General features: G+C 41.1%; 1 protein-coding gene and 1 long non-coding RNA gene across 5 annotated transcripts in view; one reads left to right on the top strand and one right to left on the bottom strand.

The window, feature by feature from the left end:
• The first annotated feature begins 5,401 nt into the window (after positions 1-5,401).
• Positions 5,402-12,758, top strand: part of LOC144614757 (uncharacterized) — a 35,124-nt gene continuing 27,767 nt past the window's right edge. The window contains exons 1-2 of the long non-coding RNA XR_013552870.1: positions 5,402-5,556; positions 6,508-6,554. This is a non-coding gene — a long non-coding RNA (uncharacterized LOC144614757). The remainder of the gene's footprint in view (positions 5,557-6,507; positions 6,555-12,758) is intronic.
• Positions 12,233-12,758, bottom strand: part of VPS35L (VPS35 endosomal protein sorting factor like) — a 115,606-nt gene continuing 115,080 nt past the window's right edge. For all 4 annotated transcript variants that reach the window (XM_078439918.2, XM_078439917.2, XM_078439916.2 and 1 more), the window contains one exon: positions 12,233-12,563. In XM_078439918.2, coding sequence (XP_078296044.2) covers positions 12,465-12,563 — 99 coding nt within the window. In that variant the 3' untranslated portion in view covers positions 12,233-12,464. The remainder of the gene's footprint in view (positions 12,564-12,758) is intronic.

Genomic DNA, 12,758 nt, shown 5'->3' on the forward strand with positions numbered 1-12,758 from the left:
ATTCCCTGTGCTGTACTTACATCCCTGGGATTGATTTATTTTATAGCTGGAAGTTTGTACCTCTTAATCCCCTTTGCCCGTTTCACTCTTCTTCTCACTCCCCTCCCGTCTGGCAACCACCAGGTTTTTCTTTGTATCTATGAGTCTGTTTCTGTTCTTTGTTCATTTGTTTTGGTTTTTAGATTCCACATACAAGTGAAATTACATGATATTTGTCTTTTTCCAACTTATTTCATTTGGCATAATACCATATATGTCTATCTGTGTTGTTGCAAATGTCAGGATTTCATTTTTTTTTTTATGGCTGAGTAACATTGCTCTGTGGGTGTGTGTGTGTTTATGCACCAAATCATCTTTATCAGTGGACACGTAGAATGCATCCATATCTTCTGTTGTAAATAATGGTGGGGTAAACATAGGGGTGCATGTGTTTTTTTGAATCTGTGTTTTTGGTTTTTAGGGGGTAAACTCCCAGAAGTGGATCTTGTGGTATTTCTGTTTTTAACTTTTTGAGAAACCTCCACACTGTTTTCCATAGTGGCTGCACCAATTTATATTCCCACCAACAGTGCATGGAGGTTCCCTTTTCTACACATCCTTGCCAACACTTGTTACTTCTTGTCTTTTTTATTTTAGTCAGTCTCACAAGATGTGAAGAGACGTCTCATTGTGATTTTGATTTTCATTTCCCCAGTGATTTGTGATATTGAACATCTTTTCATGTATCTATTGGCCATCTGTATGTCTTTTTTTATTTAAATTTTTTTTTTAACATTTATTTATTTATGAGAGGCAGAGAGAAACAGAGCACAAGTGGGGGAGGGGCAGAGAGAGGAGGAGACACAGAATCTGAAGCAGGCTCCAGACTCTGAGCTGTCAGCACAGATCCCAACGTGGGGCTCGAACCCACAAACCATGAGATCATGACCTGAGCCGAAGTTGGATGCTTAATGCACTGAGCCACCCAGGTGCCCCAATCCATCTGTATGTCTTTTTTGGGAAACCGTTCTTTTCAGGTTCTCTGCATTAAAAATCCCACTTTTGGGGCGCCTGGGTGGCGCAGTCGGTTAGGCGTCCGACTTCACCCAGGTCACGATCTCGCGGTCCGTGAGTTCGAGCCCCGCGTCAGGCTCTGGGCAGATGGCTCGGAGCCTGGAGCCTGTTTCCGATTCTGTGTCTCCCTCTCTCTCTGCCCCTCCCCCGTTCATGCTCTGTCTCTCTCTGTCCCAAAAATAAATAAAAAACGTTGAAAAAAAAATTTAAAAAAAAAAAAAAATAAAAATAAAAATAAAAATCCCACTTTTAATTGGATTATTTGAGGGTTTTTTGTGTTAACAAGTTGTATGAGTTTTTTGATATATTTTGGATATTACCCTCTTATTAAATATGTTATTTACAAATATCTTCTCCCATTCAGTAGGTTACCTTTTTGTTTTGTTGATAATTTCCTTTGCTTATTTATTTATTTATTTTTTGAGGGAGGGTGAGAGCATGAACAGAGTAGGGGCAGAAAGAGGGAGACAGAGGATCTAAAGCAGGCTCCATGCTGTGAGCGCAAAGCCTGATGTGGGGCTTGAACTCATGACCATGAGATCATAACCTAAGCCAAAATCAAGAGTCAGCCACTTAACCGACAGAGCCAGCCAGGCGCTCCATTAATTTCCTTTGCTTTTTAGTTTGTTTTAGTCCTAGTTACTTATTTTTGCTTATGTTGCCCTTGCCTGAGGAGATAGTTCCAGAAAAATATTGCTAAGACCATTGTCCAACAAACAGTTTGCTGCTGTTTTCCTTCAGGAGTTCTATGGTTTCAGGTCTTACATTTAAGTCTAATCCATTTTAAGTTTATTTTTGTATGTGGTGTAAGAAAATGGTACAGATTCTTCTGATGTAGCTGTCTAATTTTCTCAACACCATTCAAGTTTTTTAAGTAATCTCTACATCCAGTGTGGGGCTCAAACTCACGACCCTGAGATCAAGAGTTACTTGCTCCTTCAACTGAGTCAGCCAGGCAACCCCAACACATATTATATACATATTAAAGAGACTGTCTTCCCCCATTGTTAGATCCTTGGATCCTTTGTCCTAGATTAATTGACCATAGAGGTGTGGGTTTATTTCTGGACTCTCTGTTCCTGTTGATCTGTGTGTCTAAAGTTTTTGTGACAGTACTGTTCTGTTTTGATTACCATTGCTTTTTAGTATAGGTTGAAATCCGGGATTGTGCTACTTCCAGCTTTGTTTTTCTGTCCCAAGTTTGCTAGGGCTATTTGGGGTCTTTTGTGGGTCCACACAAATTTTAGGGTAATTTCTTCTAGTTCTGTGGAAAAGCTGTTGGTATTTTGATAGGATTGCACTGAACCTGTAGATTGCTTGGGGCAGTATGGACAGTTTAATAGTATTCTTCCAGACTATGAGTGTGGTATGTCTTTCCATTTATTTACATCATTTTCAGTTTCTTTTATCAGTGTCCTATAAATCAGTAGAGTTTTCACCTTCTTGGTTAAATGTATTTCTGGGTTATTTATTTTTTTGTTTATAAGTTCCAATATAGTGTTATGCTGGATAACATAGTGTTATATTAGTTCAGGTGTACACTGTACTGATTCAGTAATTCTCTACTCAGTGCTCACCTGTACTCTTAATCCCCTTCACCTGTTTCTACCCATCCCCCTCCCTCCTCTCTGATAACTATCAGTTCTCTATAGTTAAGAGTCTGTTTCTTAGTTTGTCTTTTTTTTTTCTGTGTTCATTTGTTTCTTAAATTCCACATCTGAGTGAAAGCCTATGGTATTTTTCTCTGACTTTACTTCACTTGGCATTATACTCTCTAGATCCATCCATGTTGTTGCAAATGGCAAAATTTTCTTCCTTTTTGTGGCTTAATAATATTCCAGCCTGTGTGTGTATGTGTGTGTCACATCTTTATCCCTTCATCTTTTGATGGACACTTGGGCTGCTTACATTCAAAGTAATTATTGATAGGTATGTCCTTATTGCCATTTTGTTACTTGTTTTATGGTTGTTTTGTAGTTCTTCTCTGTTCCTTTCTTCTTTTGCTCTGTTTTCACTCTTTGCTGGCTTTCTTTAGTGATGTACTTGGATTCCTTTATTTTTGCAGGTCTGTTACTGGTTTTGATTTGTGGTTACCATTAGGTTTGTATATAACATCTTTTTTTTTTTTTTAATTTTTAAAGTTTATTTATTTTGAGAGAGACAGAGACAGCGCAAGTTTGGGGAGGGGCAGAGTGAGAGAATCCCAAGCAGGCTCTGCACTGTCAGCACAGAGCCCAGGGTGGGGCTGGAACCTACGAACCAAGAGATCTTCACCTGAGCTGAAACCAAGAGTCAGCTGCTTAACCAGCTGAGCCACCCAGGTGCCCCCTTGTATATAACATGTTATGTTTACATCAGTCTATATTAAGTTGATGATCACTTAAGTTTGAATCCATTCTTTACTCTTCTCCCTTCCCACATTTAAAGTATATGGTGTCATATTTTACATCCTTCTATTTTGTGAATCGCTTGACTGATTTTTTTTTTTATTTTTTTTTTTATTTTTTTTTTTTTCAAGATTTTATTTTATTTTTGGGACAGAGAGAGACAGAGCATGAATGGGGGAGGGGCAGAGAGAGAGGGAGACACAGAATCGGAAACAGGCTCCAGGCTCTGAGCCATCAGCCCAGAGCCTGACGCGGGGCTCGAACTCACGGACCGCGAGATCGTGACCTGGCTGAAGTCGGACGCTCAACCGACTGCGCCACCCAGGTGCCCCTGACTGATTTTTATAGATACACTTAATTTTACTACTTTTATCCTTGCTGCTTTTCTTATTCCTATTTATTTTCTTTCTACTCAGAGAGTCCCCTTTAACATTTCTTGTATGACTGGTTTAGTGATCATGAATTCCTTTGTTTGGGAAACTCTTTCTCTCTCCTTCTATTCTGAATACTAGCCTTGTTGGAAGGAGTATTTTGGGCTGCAGGTTTTTTCCTTTCAGCACTTTGAACAATATCATGCCACTCCCTCTGGCCTGCAGAATTTCTGCTGAAAAATCACCTCAAGGGGTTTCCCTTGTATGTAACTGTTTGCTTGTCTGTTTTGTCTTGTAGCTTTTAAAATGCTGTCTTTATTACTACTTTTGGCATTTTAATTAATATGTGTCTTGGTGTGGACCTCCTTAGATTGATTTTGTTGGGGGCTCTGTGTGCCTCCTGGATCTGGATATTTGTTTCTGTCCCCAGATTTGGTAGGTTTATTTCTTCAGATAAATTTTCTGCACCTTTTTCTCTTTCTTCTCCTTCTGGAATTCCTGTAATGTGGATGTTATTATTCTGATGGTATTGCTGAGTTCCCCTAAGTCTATCTTCATTTTTGGTTGTTTTTTTCCTCTCTCTGTTCAGCTTGATTGTTTTCTATTACTCTGTCCTACAGGTCATTGATCCATTCTTCTTCCTCTAGTCCACTGTTTATTCCATCTACTATATTATGAATTTCACTTACTGAGTTCTTTATCTCAGATTGGTTCTTTTTATGTTTTCTATCTCTTTGTTAAGGGTCTCACTAAGGTCCTCCACTCTTTTCTCCAATCCTGTGAGTATCTTTATGACCATTACTTTAAATTCTTCATCAGGAATATATACTATTTTGTTCCATTTTGTTTAGCTCTCGTTATGATTTTGTCCTGTTCATTTGTGGTATATTCCTGTATCTCATTTTGTCTCTCTGTGACTGTTTCTGGGTATTAGGAGAGTCAGCTACCTCTCCTGCTCTTGAAAGTTATGGTCTTAGGAAGAAGAGGTCCTGTGGTCCCTGCAGTGCAGTTTCCCCTGTTTACCAGGACTGTGTGCTTTAGGGGATGTCTGCTGTATATGTTGTGAGTGCCCTTTTATAGTGGCTTCAGTCCGGTCATCTGCAATGATGCCTGTTGTGGGCAGGGTTCGGTCCCTGAGTTGTCAGTGGGCCAGTCTGGGGCCGCATCTGGCTTGAGTTGAGTCAGACCAGGTGTTTGCTAGAGATGCAGTAGCACCGAACTACTGGGCGGTTTCCTTGTGTTGTCCCAAGAAGCTTCTGTTGGTGGTCAGGGCCTGCAGTCCAACCAAATATCTGTTCCCAGCCCATTGCTGGGACCATAGTCAGAGTGGTGTGTGTGGTTATCTTCTCCTTTCCCTGGGGCAGGAGTAATGCTGTTCCCTGTCTGGGCTGCATGCACATTGTCAGGCTTGTAACGCTCACTGCTTTGGATGGGCTCTGGCCAAAGGGTGCCCTGGAGGGAGCAGGTCCGCAGGAGAATGTGGGGATGCACTTGGGAGGGGACCTGTGGCCACCCAAAATCCCCGCCGAGGCGTCTGGGTTGGAGGGGACAGATCCACAGAAGTGTGGGGATGGGGTGCATGTTGTTATCAAGCCAGCTGGAGAGTGTTGTACTCTGCTGGTTCCTGCAGCTGTCCTTGTATCTAGGCTGGGGGGTGGAGGAGGGAAATAGCATTCACCAGTTCCTTTGTTCTTGAAGGAGTCTCCCAAGAATCCCTGCCCTGCGCCTTCAGAACATGCTCTGAGGTTAGTAAACGAGTCTCCCTCCGTACACCCAGGTGTTTTTCAGACTGCTGCTTCTATGTTGTATCTCCACAGGGCTGTTTGTTGTGCTATTTAGTGGCAAGGAGTCAGTTGACTATTGTCCTCTCCCAGAGCTGAGCCCTCTGATATTTAAAGTTCAGACTGATTCTAAGAACTAGTGAAATTATGCTATTTTGATTTTCAAAGCTAAATGTTATGGGATTCATCTTCCCTGTATGGGCTCCTGTGCCTGGGGTGCCTGGTGTGAGGGTCTGTTTCTTGTCCCTGTCCGTATCTGGGGCATCCCTCCCTCGCATGAATGGTCTTGTGGTCCATTTAGTTTCCAACCAGGTCTCTACCTTTCCTGTCCTCTTCGGTGTGGACTCTAATCTACATTTAGCTGTGGAGAGTTTCTTCTGCCCTGTTCTATTTTTAAAGCATTTATAAACAGTGTTTTTAATTTATCTTCTTGCTAGGTCATTATTAGTTTATAGAAAGGCAGCAGATTTCTGTATATTGATTTTGTATCCTTCAGCTTTTACTGAATTCATTTATTAGAATGGTATTTTTGGTCTTTAGAATTTTCTATATAGAATAGTATGTCGTGTACAAATAGTGACGGTTCTACTTCTTGCTTACCAATTTGGATGTCTTTTATTTATTATATGATCATTATGGCTCAGATTTCTGTACTGTGTTGAGTAAACACGGTGAGAGCAGATGTCCTTGTCCTGTTCCTGATCTTAGAGGAAAAGCCTTCAGCTTTTCATTATTGGGTATGAGGTTAGCTGTGGGTTTGGGCTTTTATTACGTTGAAGCATATATACCCACTTTGTTGAGAGTTGTTACCATGAACAGGTGTTGAGTTTTGTCATATGTTTTTTCCTGTATTTATTGAGACCATGATTTTGAATCCTTCATTTTGTTAATGTGTATCATCACATTGATTTGCAGATACTGAACTATCCTTGTATCCCTGGAATAAATCCTTTTTGATCTTGGTGAGTAATCCTTTTAGTGTTTTGTTCAATTTGGTTTGCTAATATTTTGTTGAGGATTTTTGCATTGGTGTTAATTAGGGATAATTTTGGCCTATAATTATCTTTTTTTTTTTTCCTGTAGTGTCTTCATCTGGTTTTGGTATCAGTAATGCTGGCCTCATAAAAAGAATTTGGCAGTTCCTCTTTAATTTTTTACAGTAATTGAAAAGGATAGGTATTAACTCTTTATATGTTTGGCTTCACCTGTGAGGCCATTAGATCCTGGACTTTTGTTTGTTGGGAGGTTTGGTTTGGTTTTTGTTTTTTTGAGAGAGTGAGAGAGCACAAGTGAGGGAGGGGCAGAGAGGGGGAGAGAGAGAATCCCAGACAGGCTCTGTGCTGTCAGCACGCTTAACCAGCTGAGCCACCCAGGAGCTTTTTGATTACTCACTCAATTTTATAACTAGTAATTATTTTGTTCAGATTGTCTATTCTTGATTTAGTTTTAGAAGACTGTACATTCCTAATAATTTGTCCATTTCTTCTAGCTTGTCCAGTTGGCATAAAATTTTTTGTAGTAGTCTCATACAAAGGATTATTATATATTTCTGTGGTGTCAATTGTAACTTCTCTTTCATGTCTGATTTTATGTTTGAGTCCTCTTTTTCTCTTGATGGGACTATAAAGGTTTATCAATTTTTTCAAGAACCAGCACTTAATTTCATTGTTTTTTTTTTGTTTTTTTTGGTTTTTTTTTGGTCTCTATTTCATTTGTTTCCACTCTGATCTTCATTATTTCATTCCTTCTAGTTAACTTTGGGATTGTTTGTTCTTTTTCTGGTTCCTTTAGGTCTAAGGTTAGATTGTGTTAGATTTTTCTTGTTTCTTGAGGTAGACCCTCGATCACTATAAATTTCCCTGTTCGAACTCCTTTTTGTGTGTCTCAAAGATTTTGGAACATTGTATTGTCATTTTTATTTGTCTCAAGGTATTTTTCAATTTCCTCTTTGGTGTCTTCATTGACCCATTTGTTGTTTAGTACCATGTTGTTTAGCGTCTGTGTATTTGTGGTTTTCTAATTTTTTCTTTTGATTGCTACCTGTTGTGATCTGAAGGGAGTGTTGTGGCCTGAAGTGAGTCTCTTGGCATCATACGGAGGGATCTTTTTTTTTTTTTAAATCATTATTTCAGTTACCCTATGTCTTTTGATTGGAGCATTTAGTCCATTGACATTTTTTTATTTTTTAGGGAGAGAGAGAAAGAGAGCTAGAGAGAGTGAGAATCTTAGGCTCCATGCTCAATGCAGAGCCTGACATAGGGCTCAATCCCACAACCCTGGGATCATGACTGAACTGAAATCAAGAGTCAGACACTCAGCCAACTGAGCCACCCAGGCACCCCTAGTCCACTTAAATTTAAAGTAATTACAGTGGGGTGCCTGGGTGGCTCAGTGGGTTGAGCTACTAGCAGACTTCGACTCAGGTCATGATCTCATGGTTCATGGGTTTGAGCCCCACGTCAGGCTCTGCCAACAGCCTGGAGCCTGCTTCAAATTTTGTGTCTTCCCCTCTCTTTCTGCCCCTCCCCAACTCACTCTCAAAAAGAAACATTAAAAAAAAAAAAATTAATTACTGGTAAGTACCTACATTTGCCCTTGAACAAGGGCCTGTTCTGACATGCTGTTGCTGACCCCCATGCAGTTGAAAATCCACATACAACTGCCCCCAAATTTAATAGCTGACTGTTGACCAGAAGCCTTGCTAGGGAACATAAACAGTTGATTAACACATATTTTGTATATGTATTACATACTGTATTCTTTAAGTTCGGGGAAAGAAAATATTAAGATCATAAGGAACAGAAAATATTTACAGTATTGTGTTTATTGAAAACCATGAACAGTTCAAACCCATGTTGTTTAAGGTCAGATGTACTTACTGCCTTTTTAATTGTTTTCTGGTTGTTCCTTTTCTGTTCTCTTGCTCTCTTGTGTTTGATAATTTTTAGTATTATGCTTGGATTCCTTTGTATTTTTTGTGTGTCTGTTACAGATTTATGGTGAGTATCATGAGGTTCTTACCTAACAATGTATTACAGTACTCTATTTTAAGTGTTTGGTCACTTAAGTTTGAACACATTCTAAAACATTACATTTTTACTGCCCTCCCCTTCCACATTTGATATATTTGGTTTCATATTTTACATCTTTTTATTTTGTGTATCCCTTAACTAATAATTATAGATATAATAGATTTTACTACTTTTGTCTTTTAACCCTATAAGTGATTGATTTTCTATCTTTACTGTGTGTTTACTTTGACCAGGGAAATATTTTATTTACTTATTTTCTTCTAGTTATGTCCTTTTATTTTAAAAAAAATTTTTTTTTAACGTTTGTTATTGAGAGGGAAACAGAGCATAAGCAGGGGAGGGGCAGAGAGAGGGAGACACAGAATCCGAAGGAGGCTCCAGGCTCCGAGCTGTCAGCACAGAGTCTGACTTGGGGCTCGAACTCAACTGAGAGATCGTGACCTGAGCTGAAGTCAGTTGCCTAACGGACACAGAGCCACTCAGGCGCCCCTAGTTATGTCCTTTTAAACAAGTCCCTTTAACATAATCTTTTAAGGCTGATTTAGTGGTGATCAGCTCTAAGTTTTGTTTAGGAAACTCTTTATGTCTCTTTTATTCTGAATGATAGTCTTGATAGGTATTCTCAGCTGTAGGTTTTTTACTTTCAGTACTGTAAATAGATCATGCCATTCTTTTCTAGCCCACAGTTTCTGCTGAAAACTCAGTTGATAGCATTGTGCGGGTTTCCTTTGTATGTTATTAGTTGCTTTTCTCTTGCAGCTTTTAAGGGTTTTGTTTTTTTAATATTTCTTCATTTTTGAGATAGGGAGGGCAAGTGGGGGAGGGGCAGAGAGAGTAAATAATCCCAAGCAGTCTCCACACTGTCAGCACGGAGCCTGACATGGGGCTCGAATCCACAAACTGTGAGATCATGGCCTGAACTGAAATCAAGAGTTGGATGCCTAATCAACTCTATGCCCTGGTTTTCTTTAATTTTTGACATTGTAATTACAGTTGACCCTTGAACAATGCAGGGGTTAAGGGCACCAATTCCCTGTGCAGTTGAAAATCTGCATATAACTTTTGACTCCCCCAAAACTGAACTACTAATAGCCTACTGTTGACCAGATGCCTTACTGACAACAAGGAGCTGATGAACACATTTTCTATGTTACATATATTACACACTGTATTCTTACAATAAAGCTAGAGAAAAAATTAATAAAATCAGAAAATATAGTACTGTATTATAAAGAATAAAAATATACATATAAGTAGATTTGTGTTGTACAGGAGCCATCTGTATGTGTCTTAGTGTGGATCTCTTTGGATTCATCTTGTTTAGGCCTCTCTGTGCTTCCTGGTCCTGAATGTCTTTTTCCTTCCCTAGTTTGTCAAAGTTATCACCTATTCTTCAGATAAGTTTTCTGTCCCTTTTTCTCTTCTCTCCTGTCCTAGGATGCTTGTAATGCAAATATTGTATGCTTGATGTTGTCCCAGAGGTCCTTTAATCTGTCATTTAAAGAAGATTTTTTGGGGGGCACCTGGGTGGCTCAGTTGGTTAAGCATCTGACTCTTCGGCTCAGGTCAGGATCTCACAGTTTGTGAGTTTGAGCCCCACATGGGGCTCTGTGCTGACAGTGTGGAGCCTGCTTAGGATTCTCTGTCTCCCTCTCCTTCTGCCCCTCTGCTGCTCATACTCTCTCAAATTGAAATTTTTTTTTTTTTTTGCTGTTCAGCTTGATTTCTAATACCCTGTGCTCCAGATTCATTTTTCTGTATCTTCTAATTCTGTATTTCTAATTCTGTAATTCTAATTCTAATTTCATTTGTTATTGTATTCTTCAGGTCTGATTTTTTTTTATCTTCTCTTTGTTGAAGTACTCCCTGAACTCAAGTCCAGTAGGGGCACCTGGGTGGCTCAGTCAGTTCAGCGTCCCACTTTGGCTCAGGTCATGATCTCATGGTTTGTGGGTTCGAGCCCCATATCGTGCTCTGTGCTTACAGCTCACAGCCTGGAGCCTGCTTCAGATTTCTGTGTCTCCGTCTCTGCCCTTCCCCTGCTCACATTCTAGCTCTCAAAAATAAATAAATGTAAAAATGAATTCAAGTCCAGTGAACATCTTTATGACTGTTACTCTGAACCCTTTTATTAGGTAGATGGCTTATCTCTGGTTCTTTTGTTTGGAACATACTCCTCTCATTTTGTCTCTGTATGAGGTCAGCTGCGGCAGGTCTGGAAGGTAGCGGCCTTATGTAGGAGGCATCCTATGGGGGCAGCAGTGCTGTCTCCCCTGGTCACCAGAATCAGGTGCCCTAGCTGTGTCCCCTGTGTGGGCTGTGTGTGCTGGGGAGTGGGGCTAGCCTCCGGTGAGACTGGCTGTGAGGTTTGGCCACAGCTGCAGTGAATACTGTGGTGGGCATGGCTCCACCCTGTGCCGTGGTACGGGGGTTGTGCCCGTTGGGAAGGTGGGTCCAAAGGGTAATGTCTAGGCCATGCTGGTGGTGCCAGCAAAGTAGATGAAAAGTGTCACATCTGGCACCCACCAGCCTCGGTCCAAGTAGGCTAAAAGATGGGAGTCTTCCATTCCCAGAAAAAACTCTTACAGATTGTTGCCCCTCCAGCACATGCCCTAAACTGAGTAAATAACCTAGGCACTTTTCAATCTGCTGCCTCTACTCTTTTGAGAGTAGAGCCTCGGTTTCCTATAACCTTCTGGAGTGAAGCTCCACAGATTTTCACAGCTAGACATCATGGGAGCGCATCTTCCCGGTGCATACGCCAGGGTAGGGGGTACTCAGGGTGGGGACTGACCCTCCACGCTTATGGGTGATATCTCTCCCTCTTCCGGGTCACTGCACCAGGGGTTTGCCTCCTGGCCGCATCTCTGCCTCCTGTCCTTCTCAGTGCAGTTTTTTCTTTGTACCTTTGGCTGTGTAAGAGCTGTGCGGCTAGTCTTTGGGTCGTTCTCAGAGGGAGTTGCACTTCGTATAGCTGCACCATTGGTGTGTTTTTGCGAGCAGCTGAGCTCAGAACCTCCTTACTCTGCCATCTTCCTGGGAGTCCCAGTGGATGCACTGAGGGTCCCCGCGCACACCACGTGCTTCCTCCTCACCTGTGCGGTCCCGCTGTGTGCCTGTGCCACCACACCTGCATCTGTGGTGTTGGCTACAGCTAGGTGTATACCTATATATTCTGAGTCCAGTTGAGCTGCTTGTGGTAGATAAAGGTTGAGCCATCTACCTTTCATAAATTGTGACAGGGTAGGCAACATTCAATTCCAGACTTGAGGGAAAGTGGCTCTTTAAAAGTAGACTCCCAGGGGCGCCTGGGTGGCGCAGTCGGTTAAGCGTCCGACTTCAGCCAGGTCACGATCTCGCGGTCCGTGAGTTCGAGCCCCGCGTCAGGCTCTGGGCTGATGGCTCGGAGCCTGGAGCCTGTTTCCCATTCTGTGTCTCCCTCTCTCTCTGCCCCTCCCCCATTCATGCTCTGTCTCTCTCTGTCCCAAAAATAAATAAAAAATAAAAAAAAAATAAAAAAATAAAAAAAAAAAAAAAAGTAGACTCCTTTTCAAGGTTTCTTCTATTTGAAAAAAACAAAAACAAAAAAAAACCCAGACACACTGAGAGATGTTACTTGGATTCTTCTGTTTCTCCATAAATGCCAATCTGAAGGCCACTTCTGCAAAGAAACACTAGAACAGTGCTCTACTCTGAACAAGATTGGATTTTGCTCTGACACTTCCCACTTCTTCAATGTCACAATCATCTGGGTAGAGGCCAAAGCTTAAACCAATTTGTGTGCGTAAAAATAAAAAAAGCAAAGCAGGTCTTTCTGAACTTGGCTTCACAGTCCCAGAGTTAGGTCCTTGTTTGCAGAGGGAGCCTGAGGGCCAGCTCAGTCAGATGACCCATATCTGGGTGTTTGCTTCGTTTCTTGATGTATTCCAGAGTTTTCACCTAGGAGGAAAAAGAAAGATCAGTATCCTTTTGGTTCAGCTAGGCACCAACAAATCAACCGTATTGTGAGCTGATGCTGTCTTACAGCTAAAGTCTTTTGAAGCATAAAGGAGGGGAAGAAACCAAAAAGTGTTAAAGTAAAACTTATTAGTTTACAATTTGCTTATAAAATCAGATTTTGGTATGACCAGGAAT

The sequence above is a fragment of the Panthera onca genome, chromosome E3 (genome assembly GCF_046562875.1).
Source record: "Panthera onca isolate mPanOnc1 chromosome E3, mPanOnc1 haplotype 2, whole genome shotgun sequence".
Taxonomy (NCBI): domain Eukaryota; kingdom Metazoa; phylum Chordata; class Mammalia; order Carnivora; family Felidae; genus Panthera; species Panthera onca.